Source organism: Eublepharis macularius, chromosome 2 (assembly GCF_028583425.1).
Source record: "Eublepharis macularius isolate TG4126 chromosome 2, MPM_Emac_v1.0, whole genome shotgun sequence".
Taxonomy (NCBI): Eukaryota; Metazoa; Chordata; class Lepidosauria; order Squamata; family Eublepharidae; genus Eublepharis; species Eublepharis macularius.
In genome coordinates, this window is record NC_072791.1 from 172888401 (window position 1) to 172908580 (window position 20180).

A 20180-nucleotide genomic window follows, 5' to 3' on the forward strand; every position below is an offset into this window, starting at 1 on the left:
CACCGGTACAACAGAGATGCAAAATGGGTCCGGTAATATTTTGTTTAATAGGCCCAACAGCTGGTCATGGATGAGGAAGGACTGAAGAAAAGCTTGAAAGCTTGTCTCATCTACCAACAGATGCTGGGCTCCATAAAACACACTACCTGACACACGTTGTATCTCTCTCATCTCTTTGAAACAAGACAGCTGCAATTCCACACAAATAGAGCAGTCTCTAATTATATGAGCTGTCATCCAATATTTAAATTTTAAGCTCAATCCAAACAGTCAAGACAAATGTTTACGTATCAGGCTACATTAATAGCAATGGTGGTACTTTCCAGCCTTTCTCAGATTTCAACTTTATCATAAAGAACAGAAAACCTCTATATCTCTGAATCATTTAATTTTATGTATTCTTTTTGGTATTTCATTTGAGCGCTATGGAGTGTGAAATATGCACCGTGATGAGAAAACAATTATCTTGCACACCTGTTGTTTATGCGTATTGTATTTAAGAGAAGTCCTGCTGCGGCTATTACTTTACCTGCTGCATAATTTCAACTAACAGGTCCTCAAAAGTCAGTCCAAAGAGATAAAATCACATATTTACGTTACTCATAGGCAGCACTTCATCTGCCATTATTATGGCAAAATGATACCTGTTTTCCAAACCAAATTCATTTTTACAACCTGTACCTGACAAAATAAGATTGCTCAATTTTATTTAAAAAATTGAATGTCTATATCTAAATTTAGAATACAGATGTTGAATAATAGAACAGAGGAATAATTATGCATAGACCAAGAAAAAAGCACTAACTGCAATTTATTTGCTACTTCTATTAATTCTTTGATCCTGTCTTTAGCACAAACCAATGATAATAAATCAAAGCAGTTTCTAGGTTGCATTTATAAAAAAGGTTTCAAGACAGATATTTCTTTGGCCTTTATGTAAACTTGAGCAAAGCAAAAAAACTCAATAAAAACAGTCCACAGGTAAACCCATTTTCATCCATTAAAAGCCTTCAGCCTAGCTATGAAGAACAAAATAAGCAGGATATTCCCAAGTGTAGAAGAAATGGTGGGGAGATGACTGTAGAAATAAAAGGAAAACAAACAGAGCTCGAAGAGTTTTTATGAAATTTAGATCTGTAAATACAGACTTCCTTTAAAGAACTTTCATGTAATCCTTGACCATTTACGCAGGGATATACATGAGAAGATGACATCTTACTCATGTGTTCTGCAAACATGTCAGGGTGAAATGTCAACATGCCCCCATGTCAAATGACAATTCCCTTTAAATAAAAGTAATATGAGTCGTCAATCATAGCATTAAAAAAGGTGTGTATATATCTTTTTTCCATGCTCTGCTAAAAGTTTAAATGAGATTATATTTGAAAAATGATTCTTTTAAACAGTGCTATTTGAAGTTTTTTGCCACAACTAATGAGATTTGCATGTATAATTTGGCCTGTCTAAATATATGCTAGAGCACATCCAGTTTCATCTATTCACCTTGTTTTCATTGGAATTCTTATTCCAATGCACATCTCAGTCTACATTCTGCCACAACTCAATTGTAAATACTTGTTAAAAGCACAACTATAACGGGACTGGCATGTTTGGTTTTTTGCTTCCTAGTGATGAGTAAGAGAGAGAGAGAGATGGATGGATGGATGGATGGCTGTTTGGGACTTAGGGATATTAGACCTGTTAATAGTAATTCCACATGATCATGGGAAGGGGTCATGGCTCAGTGGTAGAGCATCTGTTTGCCATGCAGAAGGTCCCATGTTCAGTCCCCAGCATCTCCAGTTAAAAGGACAAGGCAGTAGTTGATGTGAAAGACCTCTGCCTGAGATCCTTGAGAGCTACTGCCAGTCTGCACAGACAAAACTAGGGGCTTACATCTAGAAAAGTTTCATTGTAGTTTCGTATCGGGGTCTGTTGAGTGGAATGGGTAGTTTTCCAGAGGCATTGCTGGGTCGGGGTGGGTGGGTCAAAATTTGGTTTTTTTTAAATCTCATGTTTTAATGATTTTCAATGGGAAAGGGGGAGGAGTACCAATTAGAGGCTCTAGTGCAAATATTTTTGCACTTAACAGCACCAAAATGGCACAGAACACAATCCTCCATCTAATCTAAAGAACCCCTAAATTTCAAGCAGATTGAACAAAGGGAGGCGATTTTACAGACTTCCAAAGTAAGCCCTTCTCTATGTAGTCACACTAAATTCTCTCTACTGGTGAAGAGTGCCCTCAAGTCAGAGTTGACTTATGGCGACCCCTGGTGAGGTTTGCCATTGCCTGCCTCTGCAACCCTGGTCTTCATTGGAGGTCTCCTATCCAATTACTAACCAAGGTCAACCTGCTTAGCTTCTGAGATTGGATCTTCCCATCCAATTACTAACCAAGGTCAACCTGCTTAGCTTCTGAGATCTGACAAGATCAGGGTCACCTGTGCTATTGTAATTCCTAAAATGGCCATAAAGCAGCAGCCAGCAGGAGAGAATCAGCCAGCCACAAACATTTAAAAACATAAAACCCTATCAGCATTAATTTAATTTCCCTACTTTTACCCTGATAGTAATTTTTTTAAACTTTTCCACTGAAAACTCGGCACTTTCCTTCTTTCCTTGTTTTGGTTTGCTGTTTGTTTCTTTTCAGAAAGTGAGGAAGGCTTCTATAGCAGACCCTCCCCCAGCCATCACTGCACTCCATTCCCTATGAGAGACTTTCGGGAGATCCAATTGGAAGGGAAATTCTCCTAGAAAATCAGTACAGATTCCAAGTGAAATGAGATCTCATGCTTCATTGGAACTCGGGGGGGGGGGCATAAAGATATTTTCAGGGAGGAGTTTTATGATTTTTTTTTATTCCCAAGCAGCCTAGATTATTCTTACAGTTCCAAAGTATCACTAGTAAGTAACAGAAACAGTTATTTTCATGGGTTTTATGCTCAAGATTTCCATTACGCACATCCTTAGACAATACTAACATTGATGCGCCAAGAGTCTGATTCAATATAAGGCAAGCTTCACATCTAAATCTTGGTACACTCATCATCTAGCTCACTCCATTTACTAGAAATGTCTAGAAAAAGGCATATGAATGTATCTCGTTGAAAAGGAGAGACCATGAATTTCAAATGGTATAAAGTTGAAATTTAAATTAATGTAAACCAAAATACCATAATGACTACAAAAGAAGGTGATTATAAAGTACAAACTACTACAGAAATACAGGGTATCTTCTCTGAATCTTTAATTAAGGTGAATAAAAACTCTTGCCCAGTCCAGATGACCTATTACATTAATGAAACTGTAAGACAATCAAGAGCTTCCTTACTTATTTCATTTTTTATTTTAGTCAAGCCTCAAGGGAATTCAAGAAGCATGTCAGCTGTGACTGATTCCCAAGCTCAGCCAGCATTCCATATAGAAAAGTCAGGAAGAGCATGATTATAGTTTTCATTAAATCCCGGGAATAGTGTTACAATATTTCCAGGAAGACTTCCCAGAACAATAATATTCTTGATATTTAATGAAAATGATAACAATACCCTTCCTGGCCTTCCTATACAGAATTAAAATGATAATTTTGCAAGTGAACACACCTACTTGTAACTTCCCACTCTCCATGTTGAAGAACTGCACAACTCTCACACCTGGAAATTACCTGCCTCTTGACTACATACAGTGTCAAGTATATAGGATACTACTAGGAGGAGCTAATAAGTTCCCTTCGTTAAACTGAAGTGCCATTTACAGAATGATTTCTAGGATGCAGTATTTAATAAGCTTATCATACGGATGAGTTTATAAGACCATTACACTTTATGGTTACTCATCTATGTGAATATGTACATATCCCAGAACTCTGCCCAATTGCAGAGCATGCAAATATGAGCATACGTTAAAGAATACCAATAAAATACAAGGGAGCCATACTGCAGGTCCAATCAATTACTATTCTAAAATGCACAGCTTACAAATGATTTTTGTAATGTACTAGCACACTTATATCACACTGAAGGTAAGTATATGGTTCTGCTGATTTTTTAAAAAAGGATCCCACAGTTACTTCAATCTTAGGAATATAAATTGTCTCTGCAAAAAGCAATACAATCATGCTTATCACCGAGGACCTGGGACACATGCAGCTGTTCAGTTTTCCAGAATCTGCGCTGAGCTACATCGATCTTCATTCTTCAGACAAAACTCATGCACTTCTTTCTTCCAGCTGTCACAATAGATGGCAATTCCTATTTCAAAATTATTCATAAATATTTCACTAAAGACCATTTACAGTTTGCCTCAAGACAATTTTCTTTCTCTGATTTATTGCTATTGGCCTTTTCCCCAGCATATTATTGTCATCTGGGTAGCAGATGTGCAGCATGTGGATAAGTGACACCCTTAAAATAGCTCTAAGGCTCTTGGCTATCACAGGGAACAAATCCCGCCCCCTTCATTGTAGTTTAAAGGGGACCCCTCTATTCCTTGCTCTAGCACTGAGAACTACCCCTACTCCTACTATGTAAAAACAGAAAAAGTTGGCAACCATGAAATATCCCTGACCCTGAGACATTATCCTAAAGGATTCTGAAAGTTTTTGGATCGGTCCTTGAGATCTCAGCACCCATTCTGGCTGGTAACTGCTGGAAACTGCTGGAAATGCTGGAAATGGGTTACCACCCATTCTGGCTGGTAACTGCTGGAAATTTTTGTTGCTTGCATTTATTGCAAGCAACAACAACAACAACAACAACAACAACAATAAAGAGCTATCAGGGGCTCCCCCTCTTTTTGGCTGAAATCACTTGGGGCAGTAGACTCCCTTCTTTGTGGCCTTTCGTTACTTGTCAGGGGACTGTTTTGTGGTGCCTCTTGGCTCATTATAGGTTATAGCCATGCCACCCAATAAAACCACCAGGGAAGGAAACCAGTTGAGGGTTGCACAAGAAGATAGGCTGCTTGATCATCAACAGCCCTCTCTCTGTGGACCAGGGGCCAGGATGGCCATGCCAAGCCACATCTGGGGTCTACAGCTCAAGAGAACTGCACTGTCCAGGGTCCTTCTCAGGGCCTGGAGCTCCTTTAATAAAGGGTGGCGCAGCTTGGGACCTTCAGGAATGGTCCAGCAGGGGATGCAGCTGTTTTGGAAATGGTAGAGGGCACTCCCCCCGATGGTTGGTACGGAAATGTCTGGCGAGTCTTCTTTGGAAGGGTAGGCAGGGGATCCCACTGAAAATTACTGGGGTGCAGCAGGCCATGTACCTGTCTACTGACCTGGGCTCTGCGAAGGAGGGCTGGCACAGGATAGTCCAAGCCCCAGGTCAGTCTGGGCAGCCTGTCAGCCAGCCCCCCTTTTCTCTCCACCTTCAGTGATAATGAAGTATTCAGTGTTCACCTTGCTCCCAAGGTGCAGGGAAGGATCTTGGAGGGTTACTATATCAATGTCTTCTCACTGTTGAAACCAGAGGCTGAGGACAGGAGGACCAGCCCCACCTTCAAAAAAGGGACAAAAAGGGGACCAAAAAGATGAAGGCAGAGCATAGATTTAATAATGGGCTCAAAAGTTACAGTGTTTTGGGGGATGGTGCAAGCAGCATATCCCAAGAAGGGCTAGCACTTGTCCAAAAACCTGGGGAATGTCTTGTTGGCCTGGGTCCTTGTAGGTGAAAACATGGCCATAGATTACAATGAGACCTTTCACAAATGTGCCTCTCACAGCATGAAGGCAAAGTGGGACCTGATTAATCACAAGCTGCGGGTGTTGTTGTAGGTCCCCAGATCAAGCACAAGTTTGATTCTTCCAAGGGCAGGACAGGGGGTAAGAGGAGGGACTGCAACAAAGGCGTCTGTTGAGAATTCAATCAGGGGAAGTGTCAGCGGTCTTGTAGCAAGTTTGACCGCAACTGTTTTGGCCCATACCCCAGGCCTCCTGCCCATGCAATGTCAGTGACCAGCAGAACTTTTGGGTTGCTTGGCCCCACTCCAACAGCTCCCATAAGGAGGGAGGGTCCAACAGAATCCTTGCCCAACTCCCTCCTAAGGAAATAATGCTGCAGATTCAAGAACTGGGTTAGCATTCACCCCCATCAACAGAGAGGACCTTTGCCTCTTCTTGGACCGCTATACAAACAGAACTGCCACCAATTACCTCTGGGCTCATTTCAGTAGTGGGTTCCAAATTTCTTTTACTGACCCTTGTTGCCAAAGATTGTGAGAACACCTCAAATCCGCAAGGGATTTGCTTAAGACTGTGGTCACTAAAATTGCCAAGGAGCAGGCTGCAGGCTTTATCGCAGGCCCCTTCCACAGCCTACCTCTTCTGAACCTGCAGGTTATTCTGTTGAGTGTGGTTCCAAAGAAGGTTCCCGGTTAGTACTGCCTAATTCACCGTCTCTCACATCCCCAGGGATCTTCTGTCAATGAAAGCACACACACACACACACACCAAGTCCTGTTCTGTCAAGAATGCCTCTTTTGACTTGGATGTCCAGTTTGTCAGATCCTAAGACACTGGGTCCCTTATGGCCAAGTGCAATGTTCAGTCAGCTTTCCAGCTGCTACTAGTGCACCCTAGTGCCTGCTGAGATTTAAATTTGAGGGTCTGTGGTATGTTGACAAGACCATGCTGATGGAGTGCTTTGTTGCTTGCGCTGCTTTTGAAATCTTCTGCACATGTTTAAAATGGACTGCAAAGGATTGCATGGTTGGGCTGCCAATCTCCACATGGCGGCTGAAAAGCTCCTAGAATTACAACTGATCTCCAGGCTACAGAAATCACTTCCCTTGGAGAAAATGGATGCTTTGGAGAGAGGAGTCTATTGCATTATACTGTGCTGAGGTCTATTCTCTCTCCAAACTCCACCCTCCCCAGGTTCCACCCCTCAAATCTCCAAAAATTTCAGAGTTGGCCGCCCTATTGCTTGGGATTGGCATCTGAGGGAAGCTCTGGGACTCTTTAGTGCCTATGATGCTTGATCAGGCCAGAGGATCCAGGACCCCAAATGCCCTAGTCATCCAGCTAGGGGAGACTGATCTGGGCAATTGGCTGGGCTTGGAATTAACATGGTCTATTTTGGTCAACCTAGGATCCCTTCTTGGATGTTCTCCTGGAATGCAGCTCTTTTGGTCGGACTTGCTGGAAAGAGGTTCTTGGTGTAGGGCATCTTGCCCTATGCCAAGATGTGGCTAGGATGTGATGTGGCTAGGAAAAAAGTGGCCAGGGTGGTGGGGCATTTTGTAGAAGCATCTGGGGGCCATCATCATCTGAATATTTTCTTCATGCTGGAGGCATTGTTGCATCCCAACAGGGTGCACATGTCAGGACATATGGCTACATGGTATGAGGGATGGGCCTTGGGGTTGGTTGCAGCTTTAGGAGCTTTGACAGGAGCAGTGCCTGCCTCTTGTAGTGGTTTTGGCATTGAACACTGATCCTTTTGGAGAAACATGGCCAGTGAGTCCAGTCTCCCCATAATTGGGGATCCCCTTACGGAATCTTGGAAGTGATGCATGGCAGGGACAAGCCCAGCTTGGAAGCTGTCAGGGCATGCTCACTCCTAGCTGACAGGAGGATCCACACAGAGGTTTGCACTCATGTGATATCCCACTTCCCATCATCCTGCACTATCTCTCCTCAGCAGGAGGGCTGAGGGGGCGTGGGAGGTGTCATCTGCTGGCAGGCAGGTCAGCTAATGCTTTGATCTGTGCCCCATGTTGTGCCAAGGCTCCATAAGCTGTAAACAGTAGCCTTTTTGATTCCACCAAGTTGTCTCTGGATTTTTAGTCTCCTTGTCCTCATCCCATTGCCCCTTTGGTCTGGACCTGCAAAAAACTGGTGCATAAGATTGTATCCTTAACTTTTCTTAACTCTGTTGTAATTATATTGCTACTATCTAGGGAACTTGTTTACAGATTAGGACACATTCTTATTCTTCCTTTTTCTTCCTGGGGCATGCTACAGGGGTTGGGAGACAGTAAATTTTCATTAAAATTAGTAAATTTTTTCAAGATGCTACAATCCTGGAAACTGCTATTAAATATATCCAGTTCACATGTAATTTTGTGTAAGAATGGTAGTATTTGCATTAGTTAAAATGTATTGTGAAAAATCATAAACTGATCTTTAGATAAGAACACACTCAACCTCTTTTGAATATTTGATTTCTGTGCAAAAGCAAAATTGTTTGAAAATCGTATGATTTTGATAAATTTAAGCTGATAGAAGCCAGCATAAATCTTTATCTTCCAAACTTCTCTAATGTTTAATGACATCTGAAAATGGGGTCAGACTGTAGGGCTTCTCACTCCATCTTATTGTGTCAGGTGTTGAACAATTAATTGCCCTAGGAGTGTTGCCATATATAATAATGTCATAGAAGTAATTTACCCCTTCCTGCTAGGATTGTTAACTACTTCTACCCAAACACAGTTCTGTGAAACAAATGCATGTGTCTCAGAATGCTACATAAGATTATAATATATATATATATATATATATATATATATATATATATAATTACACTACTATCTTATTAAAAAGGCAATATGGCATCAAAAAGCTATACAATTTAACATTCAAAAGTAAATGATGTGAGAATGTAAGCAAAGACTCCTAATTATTTAACTGAACTTCCTGTATGTGCACACAACCTCCTACCTGGAATACTGCCTTTTAAAAATATGTTGTCCAGTTCAATTTCGAAATCAAATTAAATGTTTCGATGACAGAAGTCAAAAAAAGAGATGATATTCACCAGGATACAAAGACCTGATAAGGGCCTCTGCTGGCTCACTGTCCTAGTACATTTCCTGACATGTTGACCATGTCATGAGATTTTTGCATCGCAATGTATTTAAAGCATAGGATATCTGCCGCTATTCATACTTATATAAGATCTACAAACAAAGATTATGTTGTTGTAGCTGGCACGAACTGTGCACTAGCTCTGATCATCCAAGTGGGCTTTTCTGTGCTGCTTCCTGTTCTGTGGAACAATCTTCCTAGGGCTATTAGAAAGATTCCCATATTCTTAAGACACTCTGAAACTGAGTTGTTCAGGAGGGCTTTGAAGAATGGATAATGATGTTTTGTCATTAATCTGTCTTTTATTTTGTTCTATTTTTGTATAATTTTATTATTCTGATTTCTAGTTTTAATGTGCATGTGCTTTGGGTACCATATCTGGTACAAAAATTGTATTGTATACTTATTTAAAATAAGTTTAATCCTTACTGATATCATGGCTCTCAGGAGCTGCTTATCCGTGACTAGTTCCCAAATGGCTGAAATGTGATGTTTAAAAAAACCCAAGTACATGGCAGGAATTTGTACCCTTTTAAGGAGAAAGGTGGCAATAATTCCATGTGAATGACCTAAGACATAAACTGTGTAGGAGCCATTCACAGATAAGTGAGTTCTTTGCAAGCTGGTAGAATGTTTAAATGGCCCCTAGTGTATTAAAAAAAAACATGTAAAACAGTTATGAACAATCAAGTACATATGGAAATTCTGTATGAAAGGTTCCCCAACAAAGGGAGAGCCAACTATAAATTATTTTATAACATTTATCAGTTGCATCCCTGGCTGAAGACCACATACAGTATTAGAACAGCAAATGTATGAATAGCACCACCATAAACATAGGGAATAAAACACAGAATGAAACAGCATAAGCATATATGAACAATGACAGCAAATGACCCTGGATTGGCCCAGTACAGCCTCCATCACTGTAACTGGGCCAAAATGATTCATACGCAGATCAGGTGGTGTATTAAACATTTCTTCTGCCTTGCCTATATTACAATTGGTATCCAGATCAGAGCCTTTTTTTGCTCTATTATCAGCACAAATTTTACAAAGGTGTCACAGTTAATTGTCTGTTCTTGAGTCAGTAAAGATTCAGACCTAGGAGTGTTGGTCATGAAGTAGACTTCCAAAGGCCTATCCTTGCCCTGTCCTCCTCCAAATTCTCAGGAATCTGAGAGTTGAGAGGCCCACAAGCCTGTGAGTAGAGTAGCCAATCTCAAGGTGAGTCTGGAGATTTCCTGGAATTACAGCTGTTCTCCAGTCAACAGATATCAGTTCCCCTGTAGAAAATGGCTGCTTTTGAGGAAGCACTCCATGGCATTATATCCTGCTGAGGTACCTCCCCTCTACAAGCCCTGCCCTTTCCAGGCTCCACCCCTAAAATCTCTAGAGATTTCCCAACCTGGAGTTGGCTACCTTACCTTTGAGGGCCCTGTCTCTTTAAACTTCCTGGATCTTTTTGCTTCTGCATTGCCTGTTAATGTACCCCATATTATTTGCTGTAACCATATACATATTTTTCATGGTTTTATATCCATGCCTGTTCATATGCATTCATGTATCGTATATCTGATTCAGCTTGCATTTTGTAATTTTCTTTTGTTTCGTATATTATGCAATAGTGTCCCCTAATGAATCGCTTAATTCATATAAGTGAATTCATATCATTAACACTCTGGACCCTGGGAATTCCTACTGACAGTCACGTACCCACCAGGGTGATAAGAACCTGTAGGAACAGAGGCCTCCTGTTTAAGGGGACTGAATTAACAAAGGCAGCCTCAGTAGGGTATCTCTGATGGATTACAGAAACTCTCACACCTCGATAAATAACTCAATTGAAGCAACTGAAATCAAAAGGTATTCTACTGTGGATACACATGTTGGGGTACTGGTTTTTCATAAACTAAAGTACTGTCTACTTTCTGAAAGCCTGGCCCTTTTGGGTCAGAGTTTTGCTTACTTAATCTTCTCATGATAGGAATGAAATTTCCCTTGTGTGACATCTGTGTCAGAAATGGAGGCATCAAATTTTCTACTGCCAAAGAATTAATGTACCAATCTGCATAATCAAATCCCCAAAACAAACATGAACATTTTTAAAAATAATATCAAGCTCTAGGATATTGCGATCATATATATAGTATGTCCACAATTCATGAATCTGTAATTTTTAATAATAGCTTCATCATAAAGAACTTTGCATGCAGTTATGGAAAAGTCCCCCTGCCTAAAACTGAACAGATCTCGTGTAATCATGTATCCTTTTGATCTGTATGTGTAACACGAGGAGGGGGAGAGTGAAGTATATCTTTATAATACAAAAGGAAGGTTCTGCATTGAAATTGTTTGTGTCACGTGTTAAAAAAAACAATGGAAATTATGTTCTTGACTACTTTAAAGTAGGACAACTAAGTAGTTAGGAAGCTTTCCTTTAAAGCTGAACATGCCAAAAATGAAATGCATGAATAGCTAATTTTGAAAATACAGCTTCTGTTCATGGACAGATTTTCCTTTTCTATACTACTGAAAACCAGAGTAATTCATGCTAAAATATTATGTTCGTTTTAAAAGCAGGGATGTAGCAAAGTCTCTACCATTCTCTAATCCATAACAACAACAAACTCTTTTCTTTGGGGCTGGAGGCAGATAGAGGGGAACAGGGTGATGGCCTAATTAATTTCAATTAATTTCAATAATTTGCAACAAGATGGAATAACTTGCAATTCATCCTTTCTGGGCCATTTGTCAATACATTTACATAAGGTTAGCAAAGGAATGGTTGAATAGGACTGCATGAAGTAGCCTGCTTAATAACAAGTGCATTTTTTTCCAAGCTAATAAAACTATAACCGACAGATGGTTGCTGGCTGCATGCAGACTTAGAGATGACTTCATTTGGCCCACAAGCCCAAACACTTAACAATTGTTCCAGCAAAGCAAAATATACAGCAAGAAGTTCAGACTATAAAGACTGTGCAGACCAATGGCAGAGACTCAAAGTGGGCTTACCACTCACAAGCCACTGCTGGAAAACCTTGACACTTCCCCCCACATTTACCCCTGGGGCTACCATCAGTTAAAGATCTGAACCTATTAATATCTAGATTTTAATCAATGAATTAGTTCGATCTGCACAAATTGGAATATGAAAAAATAATAATTCCAAAAGGAAAAAACATAATACTTATAGATGATGTCTTAAAAGAGATATTCCATCCTCTGCACAAGAGAAGAGTAAATGCCTTTTCTGCGATGACACAATGTATCTTTTTTGTACATAGTTGTATTTAAAATAATTCAATTTTTAAACAAGGATTTTTAAAAATCAATTCACATTTTATCAGTTTTATCAATGAATCAGCAAAGCCTGTAATCATAAGAAAACTTTTCAGTGAGTAAACACCATTGTATAAAATGGAATTCCAGGGAGTGAGGTTGTCAACTCTAAGTTGACAAATTCCTGGAGATTTGACAGTGGAGCTTGGGAAAGGCAATTATTCCTTTGCAGGGTCCCATAACTCCAGGAATCATCTTTCCTGGGATTGATGGGACTGCAAAAGTGAAAAGGAATGCTGGAAAACACGCATGGATGGTAGGATAAGGCCAATATTTTTATTCCGTTGTATATATTGAATGGCATCCAATCAGATTTTCCATTGGTGAAAAAGTGAGGCGGGTGTACCCTTCGGCCACCAAAGAGGTTATGGTGAGAATCCTGAGACCTGCATGGAAAAAAGCCATGTGGGATGGAGGTTGTAATAAGGAGGGGAATTGAGTGAGCTTGTGTGGAAAAGGTGGCAGGATCCAATGCACTATGCAGTAACATATGCTTGTAATCACACTCACATGGCAGATCACTCTGCTGATTTGTCATTAATTTACATAAACTTATATGAATTACTTTGGTCTATCTATCTGTATTGTCTGCCTGTTTTATTACTTATCCAATTGCATTATAGACTCACATAGTTAAACTCTTATGATAATAGAAGGGCTGAAACATCTTGGTATTTGATCAAACAGACATTTTAAAAGGAGAGAATTTCACAGACCATAGAGAGATTTCTCTCACCTCCTCCATCACTCTCTCTGATTCTAACTGAGCTTATGTCTCCAAAGTTTGAGCATTTTTTATTTCAGCTATATCAGAGTTGAGATAACCAATGTTCTTCTAACTCAGAGTGTATTAAATGTCACTTTTTTGGTTGTTGTCATTGCTGTAAGCCATGTTATATAATTTTTACTCTGTGTGTAAAATTTAACCTGCTTTAACTACAAGGACACATTCTGTTGTGCACAGATCTACCTGAAGCAGTAAGCCAGATGTTGGTTTCATTCTTTGCTGGAATAGCACACTGAGTGTTCGATTCTGTTGTTCCAGGTCAAAGACTCTTGTTTTCAACTTTAAGCATTCCTCCCGCAGATCCTAGATAAAGAAGAAGAAATGGAAAGATTAACAAAAACAAATGTATACTAAAAAAGGCACATGATTACAGTATGTTTGACAGAACATCTATCTTTTAAAGTGAAGCCGGAATTTTTTTAAAAAGTTTCAGCTTCTCTAATCTCTCTAATCATTTCTTAAAAGATAGCATTTTATATATGACATTGATGGATCATTTTTTGGAGCTTTTTATTAACTTAAGAAATATTTTAATGACTTCCATTATGCCTGTGTACACAAGAATGAATTTAAGAAGCATGAAAATGACTGCATTTTTCTTTTAAAAAACCCCCTAAATTATGACTTCACAGACTGGAGGCATAACCAACAGCATTCTGGAAATGCTCTTATGTTTTACTGTGTGTAGGAGAAAGAGGAGCCATGGTAGTTCATATTTCATTGCAGTAACAAACAAATGTGAGAAAAGCAAACTAAAACAATAGTAGGTTAAAAAAAAGAGAGAAAGAAGCCATACATACAAACAAGGACAGCTATATTTGACATGAGTAAAAAATCATACGCCTATATACACTATCATACATCCTCCCAAGCTCTACATTATAAATGAACTGGCACTGACAGCATAAATCCCATTCACTGGTGTGCTCCCTTGAAACTTCAAGGCTGCAGGCAGGTGTGTTGATTCGGTTGATATTCCCATGAAAGGTGGGGGGGGGGGGCGGGAAATCACAGCACACAAAATTATATCTCATGCACCATCTGGAGGCACAAATATACTAAGATACTAATAAGCATACAAATATTTATCAGATATAGAAGTAAGATATTGAACCTGTTTTTATAGCTTTACTCTCTCTCCCTTTTGTATGCAGTGGATAGGGGTGATTTTTGTGGATGTGTTGCTACAGGCTCATTAGTCTGTCTTAGTAAGGTATATAGAATAAGCTAGGGATTGCTAACATTTAAAAGTTAACATCTAATAGCGAGAGCTTCCTAAATGCAAAGTTCAAGTAGGGGAGGAGGTAAGAGAAGAAATTAATTTCTTGAAAGGTCCCCTATAATATAACTTAGAATTAGACCTCTGCCATTCACTTATGAATGCAAGATAAATAAATAAAATAAAATATACATGAAACAAGCTTATATGCACACACAAAGAGGTTTAATTCGAACAACTGTCCAAACCATGATTTGGAAGATCATGAATGAGCTATGGATCCACACACTCTCTTCTCACACAGTTTCTCTCCGGGTTTCCTGTTTAGCAAGAGGCGAAGACAGAGGGGGAGAAAGGAAGGTATGATTCTATAGTTCATTCATGACTCTCCAAACTATGTCTGAGCTAAGTCAGGGATTCATCCCCCCCCCCCGCAAAGTTAACATATTAGCAAACTGTATTCTTTAATCCATATCAGGTGGGGCCAATTAGGACCAAATAAAATACATTCAGGGTCCAGATCTAGCCTGCAGACCACCTGCTGGTTAGTATAAGCAGTCATATTAGGTTCATTCCTTGATGCTGGGGTAGAAAAATTATACAGCCATGTACATGACCATGTGCCATTACTTGCACAAATGTCAGTACCGTCATCTTCAAGTGTATGGAAACCACACTGTGAAACAGGTAAAATTTGGTACCCCTGAAGTCAGGGACAGATTCTCTAATCTGGTTAGAGAAATCCAAATTTATCCAGCCATTATTCCTTATGAGGAAAACTATCTAGGGTGCTAGGGGGCATTTTCCAAGCAAACTCCATCTAAATTTACTTCCTGTCCACTAAAGACCCTTCAAATTTCCAATTCTATAGGCCCCTGAACAACTGCCACCAACCACTCTTCACTGTTACCTGTGGGGAAAACATTACCAAGGCTGTCCAGGCAAAAGATAACCTTAAGCAAAGTCACCACCTGGCAAAAACCAAATCCCAAATGCAAGTCCCAGTCCTATGCAAACTTAACCAACAAAGCCCAACAGAACCAAAATGAAGCAAGGGAAACAATGTCAAATCAGAGAATCTCAATGTCAAACTAGAGAACCCCAATGTAAAAGTAGTAAAGACTCCTTACTGAAGCAAAGGGGGGAGACTCACTGAAGCCCTGGAGTTTAAATGCAGCTGGCAGTGGCTTGAAGAGCTTTTTTTGGAGCTTGGGCAGGGGTAGAGGGGCAGGATGGGATAGAAATCCATTCTGCCTGCTGCCTCCTGACCCTCACCAGCTTCGTGTCTCTCTCCTGCCATGGAATGAAGCTTGCTTCCCTCTCAATCGCTGGTCTGGCTGCTTTTCTATCCCCTGCTGGCCTTACACCTCTCTCCCGATGTGGCACGAGGCTTGCCTCCACTTTGCACCTCTGTTACTGCCCTCCTGCTCACTGCTCCTCCACTGGCTGCCTGCTTTTTCTGCAGCCAAATAATCTGGCCCATCTCAATTCAGCTCCCCAGATCTGATCTGGGATTATTTAATGTGATCCAGCACAGCCAGTTTGTGCCAGGTCAGCATAAATCCAGTTATTTTGCCAGCTCATGAACCCCGGATTGCACTTCCTAGTGTCCACCTTCCTTTCACAAGCAAGTAGGAAAAATATCTTGTTCCTATAAACTTACAGCACTTGTATATACATCAGAACTGGATTATCAAAGGCATCACATTTGGTACATGACAAAGAATTCTGCTGAAGAATTAGAGCCCATGTTTCTCTAGTGCATGCTTTCATAGAGTACATGAGTGAATCAGAATCCTTTATGCAGTCTTCTTATGGCATTCCTCAAACTGTGCACAACGAAATTGTTCAAGAGGGCATTTTCATAAAGGTGATAGGGATATAAGGGAATGATTAGGAGATGTTTCAAGGAAGGGAACGGGCTTGTAGATTTTACTACTGTGAGTGAATATGTTAAGTGTTATCTGTTCCTGAATGCATTATCTTGTATTCAGTGGCCTGTATTTGTACTTAGGTAAAGCAGATTTGTGTAGAAGGATCATACCATGTTGTAGGAGAACAAACTTTAAACATAAGCATATGAATTCCCTGTGATAACTATTTAAAAGATCAGAGATATTACACATCCAGGCATCTGGATCGAGGCAGGTCAGCGCTGCTTGTGTTACTTGATCTCACAGCAGCGTTTGACACGGTTGACTATGATTTGTTGGCCAGCCGCCTTGTTGACATGGGGATTAGGGGGACAGCCTTACAGTGGCTGGTCTCCTTTCTCCAGGGTCAGGGACAGAGGGTGGCGCTCGGGGGAGATCTATCGCCCCGTCACCCTTTGGTGTGCGGGGTTCCCCAAGGGGCGATACTCTCCACGATGTTATTTAACATCTATATGCGCCCCCTCACCCAGTTGGTGCGGAGGTTTGGGCTGGGTTGTCATCAATACGCGGTTGACACCCAACTTTTTTTTGTTGATGGACGGCCGGCCAGACATGGCCCCAGACAATCTGGCCAGAGCTTTGGAGGCTGTGATGGCATGGTTGAAACAGAGCAGGCTGAAATTGAACCCAGTGAAGACTGAGGTCCTGCAGCTGGGACGGGGGCTGCCAGATGTTGGGATCCAGCTCCCTGCCCTGGATGGGACACCACTGGCAACTTTGCCAGTGGTAAAGAGTCTGGGTGTGCTCCTGGAAGCCTCCCTATCGATGAAGGCCCAGGTCATGGCGGTTGCCAAGTCTGCATTTTCCCATCTTCGTCAGATCAGGCAACTTGCCCCCTACCTGACGCCCCAGGACCTGGCTACAGTGATCCATGCAACGGTCACCTCCAGGCTAGATTACTGTAACTCACTCTACGCTGGGCTACCCCTGGGCCTGATCCGGAAACTACAACTGGTCCAGAATGCGGCGGCGCGGGTCCTGACTGGTATACCTTACCAGTCACACATCACACCTGTCCTGCGCCAGCTGCACTGGCTTCCGGTTGAATTCCGAATCAGGTTCAAAGTGTTGGTTCTTACCTTTAAAGCCCTGAGCGGGTTGGGACCGGCATATCTTCGGGACCGCCTCTCCCTGTACATTCCCCGGAGATCGCTTCGATCAGCGAATAAATATTTACTTGTGGTCCCCGGCCCTAAGGAAGCCCGCCTTGCTTCAACCAGGGCCAGGGCCTTTTCAGTCCTGGCCCCAGCCTGGTGGAACGCTCTGTCAATGGAAACCCGGGCCCAGCAGGACATATTATCGTTCCGCCGGGCCTGTAAGACAGAGCTGTTCCGCCAGGCATTCGGTGATTGAAGGGGGCAGTGCCATGTTGGCCTCCCACCTTTGGGGTGGGGGAGGGTTCTCCCCACCACTGCACTTTGTTAATTTGTTTTATTGTTTGTATATTGATTTTAGTTCTTGTTTTTATCGATTTTAATTGTTCACCTCCCAGAGCTCCTGGGGATGGGCGGTATATAAATCGAAATATAATAATAATAATAATAATAATAATAATAATAATAATAATAATAATAATAATAATAATAATAATGTAGTTTTCCTGGAAGATGAAAAGGGTTACAATCTTAAGCATATAGGAATGAATTAAATCAGCATGAAACATCTAGAATTCTTATGAATTGTTCCAGATCTGTTCAACATTATTGCACCTTTCAGGAAATGGAATCTATGTACTATAACTGGGATAGCCCAGCAAAATGATGAAGTGTATCAAATGCCGCAAAATGTATATAGAGAAATAAACTTATAGTACTTCCATGCCTATTAATCATGAGTAGAGATGGGCACGAACAGAAAAAAAAAATGAACATGATGTTCATTGTTCGTTGCCATTCACGAACAGGGACTCACAAACAACCATGAACATGACCCTGTTCACTAACATGTTCGTGGTTAGCTGTTCATAGGGGCCAGCAAGCTTTCCTCCAGCCATCATCCAAGTTTGGTCAAGATCCTTACTGTACCACTCCCAGAAACTTGACCTGAGCAGGCACCAGGAAAGGTGCCAATAATAAATAATAGCTTGGCCCCAGAGCCAGGCAGCAGCCCTGGAACTTGAAGGGGTAGATCCCTACCGCACCACTCCCAGAAACCCTACCTGAGCAGGCAGCAGGTAAGGTACCAATAGTAAATAATAGCTTGGCCCCAGAGCCTGGCAGCAGCCCTGGAACCTGAAGGAGTAGATCCATATCCCACTACACACAAAGAAAATTCAAGCGCCGATGCACTCTCCCTGTCTCTCTATCAAAATGCCAACAGCAGCTGTCTGTCCCTTTCCACTGACTGCATAGACTAGTCAGAGCTGGGATCCCCCCTTCCCCCATGGTCTTTGCTCTCTTGTAACAAATTTGGAGCTCCACACTTGGAAGGAAGACCTGCCTATCAAGCTAAATTGGGTTTAGACTGGGGTTTCCAGGGCAACAGCAGGAGTTCAGACAATCCCTACCTACGTAGCCAAGGGAATTTATTGCATGTGCCAGATTGTCTGGCTTGACGAACAGCAACGAACGAGGCTTGCAACGACCACCTGTTCGTTTAGAATGGGGCCTCACAAACAGCTTTTTCTCTAACAGCATATTGGGCTGTTCGTGGCTTTTTTGTTGTTGTTCGTATTGCTGTTCATGCCCATCTCTAATCATGTGTGCTGGAAAGGTTCAGTTTGTTTCCCTTGAAAATTATTATGGTAGTTAAGGTCTTCCTATACTTTTCAAAAAGTTCAAAGTACAAGAACACTTTCTTTGGCTTCCCACATGTTTATTCATTACCAGCATTGACAATATATTGAGGTGTGTGGGCCTGTTGAAGCAGCAGGTCAGAATGAGAAATTTTGTCTCAAATAACCCAACTATTATTGTCTGCTACAGTGCTGCTGTGACAAAGCCAGCATGGAGAATTTGAAAGTAGTATTGCACAATAAGACACTTTTGTTATGAGATCGCTGGAAATATCTTGGATTAACTTTAATTCAAAGGTAACACTGGATGAATTAAGAAGTAATTTTGCCTCCGCACAGTATGAGGAAGTGCTTATTTAAAGTACCCCTAAGGCTAACCAAGTTATACATTCTGTCTTCTAAAGTGACAAGGAGGCAATGCTACCTTTTATTTGAAGTGCAGCAAAATCCTAAAGCTTTAATTCTGCAAACAGAAGTCCCTGTTAATAACTGCAACATCTCAGACCTCTTACAGGGGTCTATTATATCTTTTTCTATTTCGGGAAGCAAAGCACTAAGGCAAGTCCATGCAAGATTCTAACAAATAATCAAGTCAGCTGAAAGGCTAGCTGCTCCAATTAAGATTTAAAACTGCGGCTACAAAAAAGAATAAATGCTTCACAAGAACTGGTCGCTCAGCTAAGGACCAAGCGATGCGTCCTCTGCATAGTTCCTTTAAAAAGCTAAACCTTAAACATTGCCTAACCCCTTTTAACTTTAAATACAGAAGGAAAACGTAAGTTGCTGTATTCCCCAATCATTTAACTAAGTACTTCAATATTAGAGTAGTTCACAGAAAGGTCAAGAAAAGCACACCTGCTGTTGTATTAGCATAAGGAAATTTCCTTAAAAAATAGATATAAAGACGGTGTTGAAAAATGGTTGTTGTTGCGTCCTTGTTAACAGAGTGTGAGATTTACCATGCAAATTAATAGAAAACAGTATGTATTAGGAAAAGACTGTTAGAGTGCTTTGTGTGTTTTATTTGTAATGGCCTTTGCCCACGAACAATAAACTTACCTTACCTGTAAGGAAAAGGCATTGGAAGAATAACAGAGAAATTACATGATATGCAATACTAAATAGAGGTGGGCACAAACAAAAAATACGAACAAAAAAAAAGCCACGAACAGCCCAATCAGCTGTTCACGAGCAAGCTGTTCGTGAGGCCCCGTTCCCGATGAGCATGTGTTTGTTCCAAGCCCTGTTCGTGGTGTTCATCAGCCATTTGTCAAGCCAGACAGTCTGTCGCCTTTCAATCAATTCCCTTGACAACAGTAGGCACGGATTTTCTGAACTCTGTCTGAACTCCTGTT

The 20180-nt window shown here is 41.1% G+C and overlaps 1 protein-coding gene across 1 annotated transcript in view; it reads right to left on the bottom strand.

The window, feature by feature from the left end:
* NCKAP5 (NCK associated protein 5) overlaps positions 1–20180 on the bottom strand; it is a 526585-nt gene that overhangs the window by 165491 nt on the left and 340914 nt on the right. The window contains exon 9 of the mRNA XM_054970102.1: positions 13122–13241. Coding sequence (XP_054826077.1) covers positions 13122–13241 — 120 coding nt within the window. The remainder of the gene's footprint in view (positions 1–13121; positions 13242–20180) is intronic.